This window comes from Paramormyrops kingsleyae, chromosome 6, assembly GCF_048594095.1.
Source record: "Paramormyrops kingsleyae isolate MSU_618 chromosome 6, PKINGS_0.4, whole genome shotgun sequence".
Classification (NCBI taxonomy): Eukaryota; Metazoa; Chordata; class Actinopteri; order Osteoglossiformes; family Mormyridae; genus Paramormyrops; species Paramormyrops kingsleyae.
In genome coordinates, this window is record NC_132802.1 from 12,616,530 (window position 1) to 12,641,164 (window position 24,635).

Below are 24,635 nucleotides of genomic sequence, written 5' to 3' on the forward strand. Positions count from 1 at the left end.
TTTTAAAATCAGGCAGTCACTAAAAAACTTCTGTGTTGTGTAGTATGTCTGCTGTGATGTCATGATCTTGCAGCTGCCAGTTTTTCGGTCTGTTGTAACTGCGTCCCTCCAGTTAGGAGCAGCAGGTCATCGGGGTTCATTTGTGTGTCCCCGTTTTCTGTGGGGCCACAGTAAGCTGCCACCGAACACCCCGTCTAAAAGTAATGAGGGTCATCAATCCACTTGAAAGCAGACTTGAGTATAATATATCCCATCCCGCAATCTCAGCAGCCATCCATTGACAAAGATCTGCAATCACTACAAACATTAACTGGAACCCAGTGACCTTTCCATATCTCATATCTGTGGTCCTGAGATGGGGGAAAAAAACTCACACACAAGAGAGATAAACAGCCATCCTTCTGGAACTTTCCTTTTAATATCCCTGCTAACTTTCAGTCTGATGTGCCAGAGGCTCCATAGCCTTTTGCTGTATATTTCAAGTGCATTTGACTCAGATTTATGTCCCAAACTCACCTCTGCTTAAAAATTTCTTTGAAAAGGTGTAATGATATTTTTCACGAGTTTCTTAGTCTATGGCGCTCAAAGGCAACAATCTGTTTGGCCATGACCATTTTATATATTCATAAAATATTTGATACAGGATGCAAAAAATAAACTACCCTTGAATATTACAGTCTCCATCGTGAAATGGAGACAGAATGTATTTGCCACACACCGTACGCTGTGCTTGACCCAGCTAATATGAGTATTCATCAGAGTTGTACATGACGCACTCTGCAGTTCTCCTACTGATTTAGCCATTACTATGGGCCTTTTGGTGCAGATCCAGTCCAAGGGAAGGATGACCTCTGTCACCCAGCCTTGCAGTCTCACAATCACCAAAGTGTGGCACACCAGGGACATCGGTTTATTGAAGTGTGCCGTGCGTCCAGTGTACCAGTCGTCCCCCTCTGTGCCTGCTTCGCCCCGAGGTCTCACGCCCCCCCCAGGGAATTACTTGTCAGTGTGAGCTTCTTCACAGACACCATCAGTGTCTTGACTCAGAAGGGCTTTTCTCCGCCCACTGGAATAAGACAGCCGCCACATCAGCTCCTCACACAGGCCCAATGTGGCTGTCTCAGTCTTATTGTTGAGTCTTGAGCTCATATTAATACTAATGTCTCAGGTATTGCCTACAAGAAACCTTTTAAGAACTACATATCCCACAATACACTTGGGCTCAACTGGGTATAATTTCACAGTGCAGGGATACAACACAAGGGTTTTTGGATAATACTGCAGATAAACTTAGGAGGATTTGACAATGCAAGGTCGTGCAGATTTATGTATCACGGAGAACCTACTGGCTGAAAAACAGCAAAGAAGAACAACTTACAGGAATGAATAACCTTAGTAATCAATCAATATATTTTTTTCACTGTATATATAATGCTATAACAGCTTAATTGGACAAGAATCGTTAGGACAAATATATAAGGTTGATTTTTTTTCTTCCCTGACAACCTAATCGTTACATTTATATGTCATATCATTCTACTTTAAGGAACTTTATTCATGTTATGCTCAACTACCTTAATGGATTGCAAAATGAACAAGTTAGACAAGCAATCTATCACTTTAAAATGGCTTTGATGGAAAGTTGGAAACTTTCCCTATAATCTAACTGATGGGCGAAAAAATTTTCTCTGTTCTTTGATAATTTAGGAAGAATGTAATACTATCATTAATACCATATAATACTATATCTACTATGTAGGCTTGGGCAGTATTACAGTAATACTGTATACCACAGAATTTTATTGGCAAGATTTCAAAATACCAGAATAGTGTCGCTTTTGAAAATAGCATCAAAATACTGCATACCATGGTATAATGTCTGATTGGTATACTGTAAAAAAAATAGATACAGCCCAACAGTGTTTGGGAGCAACTAGTTTTCAGCATTACGTAACTGAATTATAAAATAAATAATCCATTATAGTTATTGAGAAAAAATGTGTAATTTTAAACGCTGGTGATTACAAAGGGTTACATCTGAATATATTCTTTGTCAGAGAAAGCTTATAGTGTTTTATTTTTTTTATGTAGAATAACATTCATTTTGTTGCTTTGCATCTTTTTGCTGTACAGAAATGCCATCTTCAGCATATTTCCAGGCGACGTGGGTCAAGCAAATCTGTTGGGACTTTTCTGCTGTATTGCCCAATTTAAAACATTTGTTAGAAAAGTAACCAAAAAGTAATCAAATGTAATATATGACTTTACTTTGACAACCTAATCAAAATAGTTACATTACTTATTACATTTCTAACAGAGTAACTAGTAATATGTGACTTAATTTCAAAAGTGACCTTCCCAACACTGCTGCCCAAGCCTAATACCACTGCATGATTTATTTCGTAATCATAGTATGATACTGTAATTAGCCATTTTTGCAAAAACTCTTTAAAAACTTCTATCCATGTGACTTTGTTGGCAATGTGGGATTTGAAATGTGTGACCGGCAATCAGGTTCACTACTTTTGTTGCCTAATTTCTGATTGTTTTGATTGAGCTTTAATGTCAATGTATAGCCCAATCAGAATTGCCACAATTAGCAGCCATAATCAAAGACAAGCCTTTAGGGTAAACAGACTCCATGGTTGGAATGCATCTGTAACGTCTGTGGATTAATAAAAAGGACATATCTATTAAAAGTAGCATGTGTATTAGGAGCACATTTATTGTCACTCTTGTTTAATACGAGGCTCAACCCGGACACATATTTGACATGAGGGAAATAGAAAAGGAAATGCAGAAATTAACTGCATAGATTGCACCGTGAAATCATTTTATGAAATGTCAATCACAAACAAACTCAACAAGCTGTCACAGCTCCCTGGCATTTCAGCATGTTAAACCATTCGAGTTTTGAATGAGGGCTGTATGATTTTGCAGTTTGCAATCCCAGAGTAAAGCATCATAATTTTTAAAGTACTTTATAGCTTTTATAAGTACTAGTTTTATAATGAATTGAGTCAGAAAAGAGCCAGTTTGGTATAACTCAACTCTCTTCTCAGTATTGAAGTCTCTGAATCATGTCTCTATTAAAAATAAGTGAGTATGAGTTTTGAGAACCAGTCAGACGTACAAGGTATTGCCTCAACACTTCGAAGTGAGAGGAACATAACATTAAAGCTTGATTTTAGTGTCTTTCCCATATAATGAGCTGTGCTGTGACCATGTTCTTACATTAATAGGACAAATAGCTGTGTGCTTAGTATAATGAACGTAGGAGGACCAGCAGCAGAGGTGTGGACAGTGGTGGGGCCGAGGGGCACTGCCCCCACCTGAAAGTTGATTGGCCAGTGGAATGCCACCAAATCAAAACATATCATTGGCTAATTATAAGGTTGTCCCACCCCCACATGAATTATGGCTCCTCTTATTTCCCTACTTTGAAAAAAACCAATTACCTACAATCATCCCTGACTATTACCAAACCAAACACAGCAGCTAGTGACATGACATTGCTAAGCCTGACTAACTGACATGTCCATCAAAAAGCTTGCTGAGAAACTGGAGGCTCAGGGGAAGATACTGTAATCCCAGTTATATAGCCCCATTGGCCCTGTCCTCTCCCCAGCTATGCCATTCCAGTGTGGGCAGGTTTGCTTCCAACAGCTGGACTATGCATACAGCAGGCCAAGGTGGTGGGCAGTGATCAAGGTCATTCTGACCAATAGGAGGATGCTAAGTGTAACCAATAGCAAGAAGGATGAAAAAGCCTCATCTGTAATGAAAGGCCTTAATTTGACTGTGGGTATTTTATCAGTACATTTTTCTTTTATTACAAGTTACTAAAGGGTAACGAGGTGTCAGGTGTCAGATGCCATCGTACGCAGTGTCCCCTCCCATCTATTGGTCTGGCCCAGGTATACAATCTATTTTGAGCAAGGGCAGATAACTTTCCAGCAATTTCCATCTAAATGCAGAGTTGTCACTACTTCCGCGATTTTTTATGGTGTGCATGGTATGTCTGCACCGAATTCTTTCAGGTTCAAAACCTCCCCGGGTAATTTTAAAGGTGAGGTGCAAAAATGTACCTTTTTTGGCTTTCACTGAAATATAAATAGATTGATTAAAAATTGTCTTCGTATCTTATTACAGGTCTCTTTTTAATAATATAGTGAGAAAGCGAAGACAATTTTGGGAATAATTCTGTTGACTGCCTGTGTAAAGGTGATAAGGTCTGCATTTGCTATACAGTTATTACAGTTATTTTTCAAATTAATGTTCCCTGGTCAATATGGCTGACATTCTGTTGGATTAATGTGTGCGGTAGCAATATGACAGTGCCATTAACAGTCCGAAATAAGAGTTGAACCCATTGAGTCAAAGAGTCTGTTTCGTTTATTAAATCCCACATTACCAGGACACAGGACTGCTGTCAGAAACAAAGTGGAAATGCTTTCTGTCTTATTGCAAAATACACCTCATCAGATCTCTGGCATTGCGGGATGATTTAAATGTGCTCTTCTTTGTTATGTTTATTTCCTCCGTTAGAAGAATATTCTGTCATATTTTTATTGTTCTTTTTGTCTTGTATGGAAAGACAGATTTTGGGTTGCTAACCATTACCCAGAGTTACCATAACCATTACACATTTTTTCTCCATAATTCTCGTGTGTGTGTGTGTGCGTGCGCCCTGTGATGGACTGGCATCTTGTCCAGGGTGTCCCCTGTGATATTCCATGGTGCCCCATGTAATGGTCCCAGTACAACTCTTCACTGGATAAGCAGGTGTTCTACATGGACATTTTTGCAATAACTATTAGCAGACAAACCCGTTCAGTCTTTGACACTGCAGATTTACTTTGGGCAAGATTTGACGTCATTTTTTATGCAGGTCTCCACAGCTCCATTCACCGTTTTCAGACCTTATGTTCTGTTCATTTGCACCATCGCTATTCACATTTTATTTATTTAGCAGGCCCTTTTATCCAAAGCGGGAGGGCCAGACAGTCGCTGGAGCAATAGGGGGTGGAGTGGATTTGCTCAGGGTCCCAACAGTGACATCACTTTCCCCGACACGGGATTCAAAGCGGCGGCCATCCGACTACAGGCACATCGTCCACAAACTTCCCCGACACCGTACCATCCACTAGAAAGAGGCCGATGCGCTCAAGCATGCAGGGTTTTCAGAGGAAAGTCCCATTACATTCAGCAGTTATAACAACTGGCCGGTTTTCACGCTGGCTTCAGAATTAATTGCTTCGATGTCGGATAATCTATGACGACATGTCTTCTGCACTGCAGGATCTGTTAAACTTATGAAAAAGGAATACTTTCAAAATGGTTTGTCGTTCATTCATTTCGTTTGTACATAGTTTTCCATAATAGTAAAACACAACAGTTTTATCACTACGATAAAATGAAATAGAATAATGTCTCAAGGGAACTCTTCCATTGAAGTTCTAGGTGTCCAGGTGGTTTTTATGTTTCCCGTCTATTTTAATCCATCCATCCTCCAACCGCTAACCCTTGTCATGGTCACGGGGGCCTGGAGCCTATCCCAGGAAGCTTAGGGCACAAGGCCGGGTCACACGTTGGATGGGATGCCAGGTTATTGCAGAACACAAACAGCACAATATGGGCAATTCAGAAATCCTAGTTCACTTAACTGTAGGTCTTTGGATATCCATGCAACATGGGGAGAACACACACACACACACACACACACAAATTCCCAATTCTCGAAATATGAGGCAATACTGCTGCCTATTGAGCCGCCAAGCCACCCATCTCTGTTTTCAGTTACATGAAAATTACATCTAAATTTCTATCACATGCATTTTTAGCATAATAAAAGTTGAATTGATGGGCTGACAAACTAACGTGTGCCGGTTACTTTGTTTTTATTACTCTTCGGATCATTATTTTTGCATCTGTTTGATGACGTCATCCCTTCTCTATCAAACGCTTTGCTTTTTGTGATGTCTGCCATACATCTGGATTTCATGCTTGTCACCACCCCCCCGGCCCACCTGATCTACTACTTCTGACAGGTTTTCGGTTATTTTTAGATGCAAGTGTTCAGCTTGCTTTGGCTGATAAGACTCCCTACTGCATTTACCTCTGCCTCTGGCTCCGAGTCCGAAAGGCACCATGAGCACACCAGGAAATCCTTCCCACTGACCCATCCGAGCGGTCGGGGAGTAGCCGCTTATTCTTCTTCCTCCATCTCTCCTCCTGATGCGTGAGCCATTTGAAACATGATTTAAACACAGACTTATCGGCACCAGCGGAGGGATTTACTGCTCGCCCGCAGGGCCTTCCTGAGTCCCTTTGGTCAGCTGGTGCTATTTTGGTTGCCTGCCGCTTCGGTGGTTGCTGTCTAAGCCTGGCCTCTGCTATCCCTGGCCCCGCTACATCGACACACTCTTTCTTCTGCATCCATTCCATCCGGCCCACACAAGAGAATCCGACAGGCTTCAAAAGCAGCGTCCTGCATTCTGGAACGCAGCCCCCCGATCGGCGCGTAATCTGCCCTTTGGTGTCAATTTCTGATGCAACCTTTAATGGGGCTCTTTGCGGACCCTTCGCTAAACCCCGGCAGAATTTAGCGGATCTGCAACTTAGACAATCAACTTCGGACTTGGTAGCAAACGGCTTCAAGGACATTTTAAAGCGTCTATTTCGAATGGGTACCAGTCCAGTAAGTATACTGTTCCCATGCTTTCACTGGCACCGTAATATTATTATAGCTATTGAATATTTGCCATATATTTTGACAGGCAGGCTGCACATATTAACACCTTCACTTCAGTGCTTTAAAAAATAAGCACAAACAGGTTCATTTTAATTGGACTATGTGCGAATTCCCCTTTTTCTTGTTATAGGAGTCCACCCCGCAGCTTCCCTGATGAAAATACCTCACGGGCCACCTAGTTCGCCTGCAGTCATGTGGCTCGGAACTTTCCAGTGTCCCTGATGGAGAAAGCAGCTTGTGCGACACGGGGCAGCGATGTCCGACTCGACTTCTGTATGTGTCCAGGACTATATTCCACCTTTACGGTGGCTTGTGCCTGACAGCTGACAAAAACTCAGCTCTCACCGGCTTTCCAGACATTCAACGGCTTGGTGTGACACAGGGAACGTGTCTCACATTTTCTTCATGCTGCCGCAATAAGGATCCCTATTGGGTATTATGGACAGCCTACTTCTTACGCCGCACCTTTTGGATTACCTTCAGTTAATCCAATTCATTCCGTGACCGTTGTTAATTTTCAAACGGTGCTTCTCGCTGTCCGCATAAACAAGCTCGATTTGGCAATTCCGGCATTCTCAGTTACCTTATAAAAACAACAGGACAATGAGGCCACCAGAGATATCTCGCATACTTTTTCTGCAAAGTGCAAACATTACAGACTCCCTGACACTGCAAACAAAGAGAAAAACTTAGAGTAATTGTAAGCTATTGTCATTGTTTAGGCATGTTTTCCTCTACAAAGCTTCCTGATCACATGTTTCGAAATTGGATGGCCTATCAAGAACCTCTTAACCTGTCCTCTGGGCACGATTCTTAGATGAAGGTTTTGAGTCAGACTTTCAGCATTTCAAGGCTTCCATTAAATCCACTGTTTTCTTCCTGTGGCGACATAGTCGGTGCGGCATCAGCTCTTGTGTTTGGCGTAAACCGTCAGGCTTTCTCGTTTACAGAGCAGGAGCCGTGTCAGAAATCCAAGTTCAGACCCCGTGTGCCACTGTTCGAAGTGCGTACGACTGTTCCTAGCGTGGCCAGCAACCACAGAAACCTTCAGGAAAGACACTCGAACAAAGTCGGCAGTGAAAAGCCTCGGATGGATTTCCGAGGATGGAGTGTCCGTGGATGGAATTTGAACAGAATACCGTCCCGGCTGCAGCAGTATGTGGAAACAATCTCCAGCATTCCTGCTGGCTTGAACACAAGCTGGAGTTCTGGGTTTGCAGTGCTTCTAAAGCTGAATCAGCTGCAACCATCCCTGGCTCTACCGGCATCTTTAAAGCTGGGCGATCTGCTGCGTCCCCCGAAAACAACCCACCGCAGCCCGGCGGTTGGTACGCTCTCTCTCGGTACGCTCTCTCTCAGTAGGCTCTCTCTCGGTACGCTCTCTCTCAGTACGCTCTCTCTCGGTACACTCTCTCTCGGTACGCTCTCTCTCGGTACGCTCTTTCTCGGTACGCTCTCTCTCGGTACGCTCTTGCCGAATTCCGTCCCCTTTTTATATTTACGCGCGCTTCCCTTTACACCTCGACCGTCCGACATGGTGCGGATTTCTCGGCTGCGGGGGTAGCTTGGTACCGCCTCTGCCGTGTTCGGCCCGGCTGCACATTGATGCCGCTCACTCGCTCCCCATTCCTCTGCATTATTCTCTTAGGCATTCTGAGCCACCGCTCACCTCCTGATGAAGCACCGCGTTGAGGGCCCCGTATATCTAAAGCCATCATTGAAGCCTGTGCATACATCTTTATATCTATCCTTACTCTCCTTTTTAATGCCAGTGTATCAGTTCTAGTGGCTTTTATGTAGTGCCCATGCCACTCTGCCCACGTGCCACTCTGCCCACGTGGGGCCTGCCGCATCGTGTGTCGGGCCAGTCGATGCAAACTCTTTTTTGCTTCACTGACTCTCTGCTGTTTGTCTGTTTTTTTTTTCTTTTCAATGACTGCAGTTTTCTTGTGCCTCTTCTTCCGTGCCCAGAGGGAGAGACAGACACAGGCCACACGCTCCCTAAGGTTATTTTTCACCATCTGCTTTCCCCCCCTCTTCCTGTCCCGATGTTTTTTTTTTTTTTTAATTTTTTTTACTCCGATTAGCTTTTCAGAAACTTCTAGCCGGCGCCCATCTGCTCTGTGGCGCTCAGACTCACCTTTGCCAGTTGCCGGTCTCCTGCCCTGGCTACGCCGGTAGATTATTAGGCCGACGACGTTGACTGTTCACACTTTTTCACAACCGATTCCTGCACGTCAAAATAATAGCGCCATCCTTTAATGTCAGATATTGGCTCTCGACAAACGCGCGAGAGTGATGTTCGGGGACACGCCTTCTGCCGATGCATTTTATGCATTACCGGTATGTCGCAGCACTTCATTTGTTATACGTGACGTTAACCCATGAGCCTTGTTGCTTCTTAGGCTACTCCAAGGGCACTGACAATGCAGCTGTGCTGCTCTTCTGTCGTCAAGATAAACAGTCCGTCCTCTCCGTCCTAATGGATTACACACTAGAATATTTCACTGTTACACGTCATGTTTGAATATAAGGTTTTACAAATTGATACTTGGAGGTTTTATGCATTCATTGTTATAAACCGATTATCCAGCCTGGGATACACTGATCTGCAGGGCACACACACACACACACACACACACACAGAGATAAACACGCATGCATCAAGGACAGTTTAGAGTCACCCAAGGACTTTAAACTCGCAACTCTCACAAACTTCCAGGGAACGATGATATCACCAGCCACTGTTTTCGTGCCTTGGTGTTATACGCAAAAATGTGTGTCCCATCTTACTGATGGTAATTCAGTAAAATACTTCTGAATGTGATATACTGCATACATGCAAGTCTGTGGTAAACAGCTTTAGATGCTACCTTCATATCTGTAAGTAAGTATTGCACCAGGGCCCAGGGTATTTACATTTAAATCCAATTTGAATTAATTAAAGGAAGGAAAACACAAGAACGACAGGGACAGAAAAGGATCCTTTCGTAATTCGCACGGCCTGTCTGCAGGTGTGACCTCCACACGGCTGGGAGGGACGGCTCACTCCTCCCAGGCACTCCTCCCAAGCACTAAGCCCCGTGTGGAGGTGACACGGCTGCATCTCCCATTCGCAAAGGAGAATGACGGAGATAAGAGGGCCGGCAGTGTTGCCAGCGAGGGAGGGGAGAGGGAGGAGAGAGGAAGCGATGGAGACAGATGGATGATGGGGTCTGCTCTCCTGAAAGCCGGGATGTAGCTGCGTTTCTGTGTTTCTCTGCTTGCCTGAAGACTGCTTGGGCTGCAGAGATATTCCCATTCTGTGGTATATAGCTGGCAAACTTGTTTGTATTGTATTTTTTTCCGTTTTTTTTTTTAGTTGGGTCTCCGTTATTTTAGAAAATGGATGAAAACCAGCAGTCGCATCATAAAATTACTGTAGGGGCATTAAGTGTAAAGTGCTCCAGCTGCCACGGAAATCTTGCCAAGAACAGCATTTCATTACGAAACAATATTAATTGAGCTTTAAAATAATTTCTGCATTACTGAGCTGGTTAGCAAATAAATTGAGTTTTATGAATCTCTGCTTTGTGCACCATTATCACAATTATTCTTCCTTTTGTTTTGAGAAACCAATTATGCATGCAGTAATTACTGTTGACCTTCAAAAAGTGAAAAAATAACAATGTACTTATATTTATTTAAAAAACAGATTATTATTAGCTATTTTATTTTTATTAGTTACTTTACTGTAATCACAGCCAAACTGACTGAACACTTTTTTCATGAATAGTGACAGAATATCCATGGACTGGCATCCCGTCCAGGGTGTCCCCTGCAGTGTCCCTTGTGTTTCGTGCCACCGGGATCATCACCATCACACACTGGATACAGGGTTATGGATAATATAGCATGTTTATTAAGTTATAAATTACTCCTCACTAGTGAACCTTTTAAAACCTTTCTGCACATCTTTATAATAGACTCGCCCATGCTGGGGTCACAGGGTCCCACAAAAGTAAGAATCTGACATTTAAATTAATCAAGAAATTGTGGATAAAAACATTGATTTTATCCCAAGCGAAAAAAGAGTACAGTTTGGCTTGTAGTCAAGGAGGCTGAAGCCGCTGATTTCTGGTGTGATGTATGCCAGTGAGCTAGTGAGGGGGGGTCACCACGCCGAGCAGCACGGCCCGAACGCAGGAGTGCAGGGAGCCGCGATGTCGGGCCCAGGCAGTTAAGGTCACCGGTTCACCGCGAAACCTGAGGTCCTGATAAATTTTTCATGAAAGTGATACATGTGATGGAGAGCCGAGAAAGCTTTGATATCTTTCCCAGAAATTACTCATAAATGGGAGCTATTTACCTTTACTTTGAAATCAGATTCCTCCACCTATATATTTTCCATGCTATTAGTAGTCAGAAAGCATTATGCTAAACATAGCATACATCTGTTCTTATAGAAATATTGGGTGATGGTACAATCTATGGTGCAGATTTTAAGGCATAGACACAGGTGAAGTTCTTTTCACAAAAACAATATGCGTCTCATTTCATGCATGCAAGAATGGTAATTATTTAATTTTAGAAGACCTTTGGAAGTAACTTTAAGGCCTGTCTGTTTTGTGGATTGTGTATCTCCATCAGAACTTTGGGATCGCTTCAGGAGAAATGCTAAAATCCACTGTAGCACCTCTAACAACACAGTACCCATCACCTAAGCACTCTGAACTTCACCCTGGAGTTGTTCCTGTGGCTAATGATGTAACTGAGAAACAAGTTGTAAGGAATTCTCGCCCTTCCAAGTCTATTGGACCTTCCCACCCGAGGACACCACAGTCTCTGCTTGGATCTCCGCTTGCCTCGCCGACATCCTGTCTGGATGAGGGATCATCGCCTTCAGCTGCATTTCTCACAGTTCAAGCTTCTTGTCAAACCACTGCAGATGGCTTAAACTGGGGAAGCGCATCTGGTATTCGAGTGGCCAAAATGCTCTCATGTTATGGCTTTCCCTGTCTCTCTTTGTTAGTCGTTTTCACACCGAAGTTGCAGAATCTGGTCCCGGTTTACCAGTCCCTGGGCTGTCCGCTTCATCTCTTTTTCTGTACTAACTTTGTTAGTGCTTGTGATCAACCAATCGGGAAGCTATCACTATAAGCACGTCCCCAGTTCTTGTTCGAACGGAAAGTGCCTCGAGTTCCTGCAGTGTGAGCATGACAAAAGTTCCTGGTTCGGGAAAAGGTTCTTGTTCCAGAAAAAAGTTTGGCAGTGAGAAAGCACAAGTAGGCTCTCGTATCAAGTTCTTGGTACTGGATTTCGGAGCTGTTAATGGAACAGCACCCACATCATCGAGTTGTTCATCAAGACCTATATAACATCTCACCATTTTCAATTAGCAAGCCAATTCCACCTGGAGATCTGTCTTTAGACATTTTTCATGTGTGATTCCTTGATGATGGAACCAAGCTACCCATCTGCATCCAGTCATCAGCATCCCTCTCAGTCTTCAGGAAACAGCTCAAGAAGAAAAGAATTTCCCCAGTTGTAAATAAAGTATATCTTATCCCATGAGCCTTTTTGTCTGGGAAGACCTTAGTTAGTTCATCCAACTGCTGACTGGATCTGTCCTAACCCGTTATTATCGATTCTAGTACCAGATGCTTTGTTTTTTTGCACTTATCCCATTGTCCTAATTGTTTTTGATCTCAATAGCTCTTCTGTTAGTTTGTTGCAATTTTCTGTAAGGTTTTCTGCTCTGGTGCTAACTTACCCTTGTTACTGATCATTCATTGGAAACTCAACCTACCTACACTTATATCTAGTTGGTTCCTAAGCTTGTGAGGTGTTTTTTGTCTTGCTTGCATGTTGCTCTGGACAAAAGTATCTACGTTTCTTTGTTCAGCAGATGCTTTTCAAGCAAGTGAAGAAAGATTGGGGTTACAGAGCAGGGTCAGCCAACCCTTTGCTCAAGGGCCCAATGGTAATATGATTATAGCACAGTGATACTTTACTCAGGCCCGTGGGGAGATTTTTGCAGCTTTCGCATATCCTGTCTTGCTTTCCATGAGACACAAAGCAGGGTCAGGCAGCATTCAGCACTGCTGTGGCCATTGGGGTCAATGGCCCAGTGGTGGCATCACTATCCTGATTTGAACAGGCAGCCATGCAATCACATGCACAGCCCTATACCACAGAGCCACCCAGAACAAGTTATGGGCAAAAATCCTTAAGTTCCTGAACCATAAAGTGACCAGCAGGCGTATGCAAACCCTTGTGTCCCGCCCCCCCATTTTTGCACTGTCCTGTGTTTTGCAGTGTTGGCCATTCCAGGTCCAGAAGCTACAAATCCAGACCAAGACTTTGTTTCTACCAACCAGTTGAGCATAAACATTCACAGTCACAGAGTACTCAGCTGGACCTGAAATGCCCAACACCGGTTTTGTATTTTAAGTATCATGAACCCCCCCCCCCCCGCCAATGCTGTTGTATGCACCTTTGCACCTTGCTCCTGGGGGAACAGTATCTCGTGCCACTGTATAGGGTAATATGACAGCAAAGCCCACTTGACTTGATTTGACTCCAGCTACTAAATAAATAAAGGCAATAAAAATGTAAGGTATGAACCCCGCTTCTTTTCTCCTGTGTTCTCTTCCAGATGCTCCGTGGACAACAAGGTGTCAAGGGTGGCCTGGCTCAATCGCACCACCATTTTGTTTGCGGGACGTGATAAGTGGTCGTTAGACCCGCGCGTCATCCTCCTCAACAATACGGGCGCGACGGAATACAGCATCAAAATCCAGAACGTGAACGTGTACGACGAGGGCCCCTACATCTGCTCCGTCCTGACCAACAAGAAGCCCAAGTCCTCCAGAGTGCACATCATCGTACAAGGTATCTCTCAGATATCCTCTCTGTCCAATGTCTGTTCAGAATCAGGCGCTCGTCTCAGACTTATCATCGGCTATTACTCTGATTCTGAAGGTGGAACATTTCCTGAGGTAACTGTAAGGTTTCCAGTTTTGCTTCAGTGTTTTACTGTTTGAGTACTATATTTAAAGCCTTTATTTTTACCACATCTTATTGAAGGTAGTTTTAAATCTCTCTGGTTTATTTTTAATGGGTAGCTCTTCAGGCTTGCGAGGTTGAACGCTCCCCCTGCACTATGTGTGTGCCGTCTGCATGTCCTTCCTTCTGTGGGTCTCCTCCAAGTTCCTCTCATAGTCCAAAAATATGCAGTTAGACAACTTGGCGCTACGAATTACCCTTAGTGTATGATCACATTTGGGTGTTTGTGTTCTGCCTTGTGCCTAAGACCCTCTGCTGGATTAGGCTTTAGAAGTTGAATGGATGGGTATATGGGTAGTTCAGTAGTTATTTTTCACAAGATAATTAAAAATGAATACTTCCTTGGCCAGCTGTAAATGTTTGTGCAACATGAAAAGAAGAAGTATTGGAAGGATTCTGACCATTCCTTGAAGACGGCGACCTAATTAATGGGGCACCCCCTGCAAACGTGATTGTCAGTAGCAAAATTGGGATTTAATCTTGGTTTAATTTCAGATCGTTGATAGATATCGATCTGAAAACATGCTCAGCCAAAGAGGTCTTGCCCCACTTTCAGCATAAGGCCTCCCTAAATCAGCTGTCAATACAGACACTCTCAATTCAGTCCTTTTTTGCCACATTTAGTTTCCCGAAACAATTAAGCTTGTGGGAGTTTTACTTACACAAAAATGTTCTGACGACAGAACGAAAAATGAAAAGCGGTGGTTCAGAGAGATAACCAATCAGATTGTACAGGAGTTTGGTCCAGGTAACTAGAGGAGGCGGGACCAAGATATCTGATTATCTGGTACATTTAAAAAAAAACAAAAAAGAAATCCAAAATAAATATTGCATAAATAAATTGTTTTACATATAAACATAGCATAATTAAAGATACGTGTAACTTTATGTTCATGAATGTTTTGTAGAAACAGCTTCAAAACTGTTTCTACTGGTTTAACTTGATGACAGTACTGGATAATAATTATAAAAGGTAATGTTAAAAGAATATGGATTTTTTTTTTTAGATCAATCATTGATGGAAAAGTCAATGAGGTACATTTTAACCTGTATAGTGAGTGTATATCCAATTTAAATTATATTAGAATATAAGTATGGAGATTGTATTCTTCAGAGTCAGCAACATATTTGTTTTAGCATGTTTACAACATAACTGTACGACTTGGAGCTGCGTGGTGCTTTAGTGTAATATTTAGGCCGTTGAGGCTGACTAACACAAGGAGGCAACAGACCTCTGCCCAAACATGTTTATAATTCAATTTATATTTACGCCACGGCTACAGTCAGCTGGGAATTTGTAAGTCACCCCTCTGAAAGCTGAAATCGCATAAGAAATTAAATAGCCAGTGGGGGTGGAGATTTCCCGCCGCCGTCCAGGCCAATTTCCCAGCCCCCTTGACCGGTGATCCGTTAAGCATCGGCACACGGCGTGTCGGCCGGCCTTGGGCCCCGGGTAGCGTCGGCGCAGAGGCGGGCAGCTGCTCGGGGAGCAGTGGCCAGCTGCCGCCCGCTGGGTGCCGGTGACCCTGGCTCAGAGGTCCGGGGCGCTGTGCCTGCCGGCCGTGACCCTCCCCTGCCAGTCTGTCCCCGCCTGATCCGCGCCGTGAATATTCAACGCCGGATGCCGGCACTAAGCACACTGTTGTCGGGGCGTGGCGCCTCTTCTGGCGCCACCGTCCGTGGCACTAATGATGACACAGATGGGAAGCTGGCACAGGTGGGTAGTTTGCCCCCATGATTGTTTTATTGAAATATGGCCTGTCGACTGTGATATGACCCCTTTCAATGCATTTTTCTTCTTCCAGTGATCCTCCTCGAGACCCAATCTCTCAGAATTAGCTACTCCCACCCGCCCTACCGCCCACCCACTGCAATCGAGCATCCAATCTATTGAAACATCCCCCCCCTCCCCGTCACACACACACACCATACAGGCACCAGCAAAAAACGCAACACTCCTGTCCTTATTTTTGAAATAGCTGGACAGCAGAGTGGCGAATCCATACTACGTCGATTTTAGCTGTGAATTATGCCGATTGAGAAGCGGGGGCTGTCGCAGTTGCCTTCGCCCCTTTCAAAACAACAATTTCTGATATTGATCCGCAGTCACTTGATAGGAAACGCAGGGGCGAGGGGAATCTTGGCGCCCAGACAGGAAGCTGAAACCTGCAGTCAGGCTCCGTGAACAAAGCGTCATTTTAAGGGGGCCAGCAGACTGGAAGACAAATGAAGGTTATCCCCGCACGTCGGAAATAGCCTCAGAGTACCCCCAAGCACCTGGAAGACTCTGCATCTCCGACACGACGCAGGGCATTTCTCACAACACACTTTTCTTTCTCCGCAAGACAGTTTCATTCAGTTTTTAAAATATTTGACAGTCTCGCTGTAGACGTTGCTTTTTTCCCAGTCGCTTCCCTTCAGTGTGCTTCCAGCTGTATGTATTAAAATTTTGTTAAAATGCCGCTATGATGCATATATTATTAAATCACAATTAAGGTATTACTGGTTTTGTGTTTGAAGTGTAAATTAGTAGAGTGCGAAATCTAACTCATACATAACGCTTGAGAAAAATGTCACATTCATTAATTGAATCCTGAAATAAATTTTATACTTTGAAGAAGCGAACCCAGTTAATCACATAAGTTCATTAGAACCTGTACCAAGAGTAAAATTCTGAAATATTCCATGGAAACACTTTGCTGTCTGTTGGGAAGGCCAATTTAATTGTGTACAAAAAAGTGAACTCATTATCTTTCATGCAGCCACTGTCATTGTTGTCAATAAGACATAACCAGCCTTTTCTTGTGTGGTCTATTTAATAACATTTGGCTGCCATTACTCCAAGAATCATTAACTGCATAGCAACAGTTTTTAATAGTTTACATCACATTCTAATGGACTTAGGAGCGAATTTCCTTTCATTGTCATCTTATCTTAGCCAGATGTGCCTGAGAAGGATTAAATTTGTGGTTTCATATAACAGAAACCAGTTTGACGTTTATGCATTAAATGTTTCTTATGTAAAAGGAATGATGATGTTTATTATTAAAATTTTAAGTGGATTAAGAGCTGAAAGAGCATGTCAGTGTTTTATATGCTATTTAAAGGTACATATTTACTAGGTTCCTATAAGTTATCCCCTTGTACTAAATATATTTATAATAAAACCTTTTGTTACTTTTATCAACAGCTTTGTTTTTCATTAAAGACTGAATATTTTTATATATTTATATATCTACATATTTCTGACAAGAATTTTAAGACAAGAGTTTTATTTGTGACATGTGCACAGGCTATCTATAGTGACACGCAGCTCTATAAGCAGACTGTACTGTGCAATTAAAAATCACAAAAACAAAAGTATACAGAAAGTATGGAGATATGTAGAATATTCATTTATTTACATGTGTTAGGGCAGCATGCAAAGTAAACGGCATAATATGTATGTGTGCATTAAGGTATTAATGTTTTAAGAAAGATGTAGAATTCTTAGGTTGAATTATAAATGTATGATATGCAAGAACTGATCCAAATACAGGCAGAATGTACAGTACTGTATATGTAGGAGGCTTAAGGGGAAAAGCCATGACTATCCCTTTAAGACTTCAAGGCTGCCTGCTCTTATCCTGTTGCCAGGTGATCATTGTCTTGGTCATTCCATCCATGTTTCACACACAAATATCCAAACGGATGATCTGCAGTTGTGTAATCTTCCCTCGGAGCGAACTTGTGACGTACAGCGTGGAATGTCGGCGTCAGCTTCCACTCACATTTTTACCATCCTCGACATGACATTGCATCGTCGCGATTACGCTTCATAATGTCTTACCACTAGGAGAAATGAATTAATGAATGAGACGTCGGCGTGAGAAATTGACATGCATTCCTGCGCGCGACTCAGAAGCGGCTCCTCTGCCTATTTCAAACACGCGTAATGAGGCGTTTGAAACTTTCAAAGGCATTAAGAGCGGAAATGGGGACGGTTTCCCGCTCCTATTAGCGCATTACGAATAGCTCTTTCCCTGCTTCTGATGTTTTAGCCAGGGTTAAACATGCAGCTGTGGCATTAGAGCTTGGTGGCTAAAACTTAATTTAATCTTATTTTTAATTTGTTCCCTCGAATATGCAATTTACGCAGACACGTTTCTTCATATTTGCCAAATGATGAAAATAATTGTGGCAGATTTTTATTAAATAAGTTATTAGGTATTCTGTCAAGTAAATTAAAAGATCAGAATATTTATATCAGTGATTGTAAAATCATCCCCATCTAGTCTTCCTAGTAGAACAAACCCCATTACAAGTCAGTATAATCTTCTGTGGTTCTGAAGTGTCAAAAATCTATATCCCAATTAAATGGGGCAAAAAGGCTAAATTACAGTACTGTATGTGCATGCCTTTGATGGCAAAAATCCACACGTGGCTTCAGTAGGCCGGCTAGAGTGATTTCTGGACCTCAGAAGAGAGAATAATCCTATGTGCACCTGGGAGAAGCTGCCAGGTGGTCTTGGGGTCTTTGGTTTCAGCGATTCTCCCATTAGGCCAGGTGCAGCATGAAGGTCTCTCAAAAGCAAGGAAAGCCTTCCATGTTGAGGAAGCCTTATGCCAAGCCTCTCCCATCCCACCCCATCCTGATAGCTGGTAACGTTCCTTCAAAAGTAGCTGGTAACGTTCCTTTCGGAGTTTTTCTGGCTGATCTCCTTGTGATTGAGGCTGATATGAAATGTGTGTGCGGGGGTTCTGGTCACATTCAGTGTTTTGGTTGCCATTCTTCCCTAAACCTCTAAGCAGCTTGATACCACTCCACATTCCATAAGTGCTCTTAATGTTGCACTTTCTGCTCATTTCAAAAGTTGCTTTACTAGGTTCTTGCTTTGTTTGGAAGATGATGTGTAGCTCCTGCTCCAGTGCTGCTTACACTCATACCTGGGCCTTCACTGGAAGCTTAGCCTAGCCACACTCACACCTATTTGACTCTTTGACAGCACATATGTTCACAATGTGCTGTTTGCCAGACTTGCACCAAATAAGGTAAATGTAACTATAAAGCATCTGCACAAAAAACACATATAAAATAACTGCATAAGAAACAGGTGTTGTTAGCATGTACACTTAGCGTGTTCAGTAAAACATTTTGGCCTGATATTAACAGATCAAACAAAAAAAACAGGGGAGTGACTCATGACTTATTGGTGACTCATGACTTCAGCACACGGGGCCATGGCCTCCATGGTGACGGAATGGAATCATGTGACCTGATAGTATCCTTATCAGTGTGGGAGGGTGCCGCGGGCTAATGTTTGGTGCTGTGTTCTCTCCAAACCTTCTGTTTCACCCCACGCCTCACTGGGAGCCACGCGGTAAAGGTGGCAGCATCGGGATGCGTTAATGTCAAAGGCTAGCTGGGTTCCCAGCCTTGGGGCTCCTGGCAGGTGCTAAGGGACAGCCTGACATTCAGTGACATTCACCAGCCATCTGAGGGACTTTGGAGCAAGTAGAGTTCTGCTCCCTGTGTAGACCAGGCTCACCTCTACTTCACAGTATCCCTTTGGAGTTCAATCCCCAGGGCTCAGGGCTCATACCCTCGCTATCTTGTTCTATGCATATTTACTATACTGTAATTTTATTTTAAGGTATTTAAATCGTGTAGCCACTTATCCTGGCCTGGGTCGTGGGGACTTAGGGATACTTAAACCGTAGCAAATGTTCATGTACCATATTGTGACAAAAATAGTAAGCAAGGTTATCGAGTGCGGGGGTGGGAGGGGGGGGGGCAGTACAGCTGTGCGCAAGGTGCAGCAGGGATTTCTGTAGTCTGCTTTGCTACTTTGAAAGTGTGTTTTTATTTTTAATTTTTTTTCTTGCAGATGAGCCAAGCTGTGACATTTCCTGCTACTAATATTTCACACTAAGCTGTAGTTAGGTGGTTTTAATTGTGCTGACACCCAGCGGGGAGGTCTGAAAAACAGCGATCGAGTCATACCTGACGTTACGGCGTTGCAGACATCTGTATAAGGTCTTTATAATTACTATATTTAAAACGATGAACAGGAAATAACACAAATAATTCCTCCAGGCAAACAAATAATTGTAATTGCTGTAATTCAAAATATGTCACAAAACGGTTTTTCATATATCAAAAACAAAAAAAGACTAGCTAAAATATTTTACATCTCAAGCACTTTAAGGAAATAATTAGAAAACGTATTTTGTTGTGGTTAACAGAAATGTATGGGGTTATTAATTCGTAACCTGCATGACTGTGAGTGTAATTTAGGTGGTAACGGTCTCACTTCCCTTTATAGTTGATGGCTGGCTGCGCGCGCCCCACGAATCTCCCCTCGCCGCCGACAACTGACGTCGGGAGCGGGAACGTGTTAATGAATTTCACATGTTGTGTTAGGGATGAAGGTAATTACTGGTGGATCTCTCCCTCTTAAAGCTCGGTTTGGGTTTTTCATTCTCACCCATACCGAGCGTGCAAGGGGGACAGCTGGCAGGCGTTTCTCAGAGGGGGGATTCACCTGCTCGGGCTGGCTCATCCAGCGCAGCTCCCCCGCTTGAGCGCTTCAGCGGCTGTTTGTGCGTTTTGTAGGCGCTGATCATCTACCCGGTGCGGGGGCGGCGATTTTAAACCTCGCTTGACACGAACCGCCGACTCAAGATTGCCGGCAATGCGACGGCATAACGCGGCTGTGTATTTGCGTTGTGTATTTCCCTCCTACTGCCCTCATTAAAAAGAGTTGACTGGAGTAAAAAAAAAAAAACGCAATCAGCCGTTTAGACTCAAGGAAGAAATGAAACAGAATGGGAAATGCATGTAGCACGGCACTGCATTTTCTTTATGCATCTAACAGCTAGGCTATGCAATGCGAATTTATTGTATGCATAATCGCCATCAAAGTAGCTTTGCACGATATTGCATCGCTGTCCCAAGTTCATGAATTGTGCAGGAGCCCATGGAACCATCCACCCCCGCCCATCCCCCCACGGATATGGGCAGAAATAAAGTTTGGTCACAACAAATAAATGGACAAGAGGAAACACGACGAAGGAAAGCTGTCTGCACGGCAGCCTGGATGTAGATGAGTGAGCCTACAAATCAGAACGTCAAAATACATGAGGAGGCTGAATGTGACATCTGAAGGTCCTGTCCACATGCAGCTATTAAATATTAAAGCTTTCCTGGATGTTGTATTTTATGACTGTTGAAATGAGGAAACTGTTTATGAGACTCGCGTGGCGCATTAATAAAGATGGAAGCACGCGCAATGCATAATTTTTAGATTTTAAGCATATCAGTGTGTTTTCAGTTCCTTTTCTGAAGAATGTGTCTGATTCTCTCAGCATGGCCATTCATTGTAATCCGCCTTTGGCATTGGACACTGAAATGTCTACAATAGCTCCTACAGCTATGTCAAAATTAACCTAAAATCTGAATGCTATTGATGTTCCTCGGGGAGACGAGTTCATGTATTTCTCCTGATATTATGATCTCAGAAATTGCATCCTTCTGTGAAATAAAGGCAGCGTTTTTTTCTTAAAAAAAAAAGCTTCGCTACAAACTGATGAAATATGGCACTCCAGTGATCCGAAAGTGGCAACATTATCATGCTGTCTTTATATTTAATTGAATAGGATCATTTGTGTCTCCCCGATCCCTCGGATGAAAGCGTTATTGCAATTTAGCCACACTGACAGCGTCGTGCTCACTGACACCCATTACCAATAATTCCACGCGAATAATGGGACTCTTCAGATTGTTTTGCTCTCAATAAATCTCCTGTCTGTGGATATGAAAGACCTGATGGTGATTAAATTATTTACTCCAAATGAGATGGAAGATCATCTCGGTGTCTATACAATTCCAATTTTCGACTTTAAATGTAGTTTAAAAAAAAAATCTCGTTTTTTTTTTTTTTAATTAAGCTACCAACATGGTCTGTAATTGTTTTCAGCATCACATATGTTGCGAGTTTTACTCGTATCATCGGGTCATTTCTGACGAACGTGAAAAACAAAACTTCTACTTTACAGCAAATGCTGCTTGGGTATAACGGCGTACAGAAAAATGCCACTCATCTCGACGTGCTTCCCTGTGTTAGAATTTAATTACCCCGGCCATTCCTCGCTATGCAGTAATGAAAAGCAGCGGTGTCCCCTCCGCCTGGTGTCCCACGCCGCTATCAGCTCCGCTCCTGGCTATGGACACCACGGTGTCGAGCTTGTCACCTAGTTATAACTCCGCTGCAAACACACGTGCTATCATTAATTTCCCTTTGTTTGTGTGTGATGGGGGGGGGGGGGGGGGTCTGCGATGGACGACAAATCCTGCCGTGGCGTCCCCCCGTCTAATCGCGGGTCACCTGCATATTGATAAATTCACCCCGCAAGAGCAACTAGTTTGCATGCAGTGCTGTGGTATCCCTTGGAAGGTGTGAGCAGCTGACAGCTGCCCCAAAGAAAATCATAGTAAAACTGTAACAACAACTACAACAATAATAATAATGATAATATGATTGGTAATAATCCATCCATCCAATTTCTAACAGCTTGTCTTGGGTTTGGGGTACGGGTTGAGCCTGTAGCCTATTATAGGCAGCATAAGGTAAGGGTACTTGATGATGATGATGATGCGTATTATAATAAAGCTTTCAAATTTCTATATTACATATAATGGAATAAGTGTAAAATTAATGTTCCGAATGCACTTCAAGCTTTGCACATTCAGCAGTCAGCAGTTTGGTCATTGTGTTTAACCCGGCCTTATGTACTGTATTATGAATCTGCTGACCGCATTGCCCCGATGGGCTTGTCTGTTGTGCGCCGTTTCACTGATATCCGTATGCTCTGTGTTTTCCTTTCTGTAGTTCCGGCCAGGATTGTAAACATATCCACCAACATCACCGTGAATGAGGGCAGCAATGTCACACTAATGTGTTTGGCTATCGGAAGACCTGAGCCGACCATCCTATGGAAACACCGATCAAGAAGCGGTAAGATAACAACTGTGTTCTCTGTCTGCCCCCCAACCCCGCAACCCACTGTTTCTGTTAAACCCAAAGGTATAAACCCACATTTGAGATGCTTTTCAAAGCCGAAGTGTTTTACATACGCAGTCCACCCTGTATACTCAATTCTAAAACTGACAGTAAGACAAATGTACATATTCCTTCTTTTTCAAGGTTTTCATACAGTGGCAAGAAAAAGTATCTGAACCTCTTGTCATTACCTGATTTTCCGCAGTAATTGCATTAACTAAAGCAGGTTTGCCAATTCATTAAATCTAAAGTTTCACACAGTCCTACTTCTTCCAGCTTGAAAAATGTGAATGCTTGAACGATGTATTCAGTTTCTACAAGAATTTGTGTTATTGGTTGAAACAGATTGTGTTTGTTCATTATTGCAATTTAGGTGAAGATTAGATGATATTTTCTGACAAAGAAAATGAAACCTGGTAATGCCAAAAGGTTCATATTTTTTCTTGCCACTGCATATATCAAGGATATGAGAAGTAATTGTCGAGTTTATAGCAATGTAGTATATTAATAATATAAAGCCCATAGTTCTTGCCGCCGTGTTTTAAAATGTCACCCTCTCCAACCATAAGTTCAGCTTACATTAAATCTTATCTAATGCAGCCTTATAATTAGTCTGATTTTTTGACCCGCCTACACGCGAGCGAGGAGGCAAGTGCTAACAAGATGACATTTTCTGAGTCACGGCTCCCACCTAAAGTCTGTGTTTGCAGACTGACGTTTGATTGACCGGTCTTGGTAATCAACCAGTACAGATTGTGGCGATGCTGGGGCATCTTCCACTTGCGGCTGACACTGCGATGTCCAAAAAAAAAAATGTATTAAAAAAAAAGGTACTATCTGGAGAAAAAAGACTCTTCTGAGAGAACGAGGCCTCCTAGATTCGAAATGAAAGTTTAATTGCAGAAGTTCCATATTATTTTTCTGTAGAGGGTGATGGTGACCGTTTCCTTGGTCCGGCAGTATGTGTTGGTAGGGTGAGCGTACGTATCAGAAGCCAGCCAATCACATCTCAGAGTGCCTCTCCGTGAATCATCGTGACACAGGTCAGAGAGTGTGTCTGAGGCTGATTCGAGTATAACTATGCTGTTAAAATGCAAGCTTGTTTCACCGAAACAAAGAACAAACAGCAAATGGGTAAGTTAAGCGACAGTTGACTTAACAGATTCCCAACCTAGAAGGGAACTATCTTGCTAAAAGCTAAGGACAATCATATTTATCTAATTTCTAAGGCTGCATACCTGGTTGGCTTTTCTTCACGCCCTGTGGTCTACAGGAAGCCAATAATAATGTAGCTGTTATCTGGGACACCGTAGGTTGACATGGGGCCAGTGACAAAGACTGTCGATATTCAATGATGAAATCTCTCCTCGGAAAAGCGGCGGGAGATCCTGAGCCATGGAAGCTGGTTAATGTCACAGGCTCTGCATAGATTTCCTGTTATCTCTGTTGACTTTCTGAGCGAGCTTTAATGAGAAACAATGTGCGAGTGAGGTCTCGGGCCCAGGGAATGTGTTTACTAGCTCCTCCAAGAGCCTGCATTTTGGTGTTTTGCCACAGTCTTTCCTCTTTTCCCCCCTTACAGACCCCAGGAGTGTTCCAAGGAAAAATTGTGCCTCCCGTGGGGCTTTTGGGATTATTTTAAGCACGCCGTTTTAACGGGCAAGATTGAGTATAATACCCGGCTTTCCAACAGAGCTACAAAGTACCTGCTAGCCTAGAAAAAAAATACCCGCATTCATGGTGCAGTACGATTGGACAAAAGCCTGCAGTGGGTGCTGTAATAAATTAATTAT

The 24,635-nt window shown here is 43.0% G+C and overlaps 1 protein-coding gene across 2 annotated transcripts in view; it reads left to right on the forward strand.

Annotated features, from left to right (window-relative positions):
• Positions 1-24,635, forward strand: part of opcml (opioid binding protein/cell adhesion molecule-like) — a 269,242-nt gene that overhangs the window by 194,210 nt on the left and 50,397 nt on the right. For both annotated transcript variants that reach the window (XM_023835141.2, XM_023835139.2), the window contains 2 exons: positions 13,392-13,627; positions 22,672-22,797. In XM_023835141.2, coding sequence (XP_023690909.1) covers positions 13,392-13,627; positions 22,672-22,797 — 362 coding nt within the window. The remainder of the gene's footprint in view (positions 1-13,391; positions 13,628-22,671; positions 22,798-24,635) is intronic.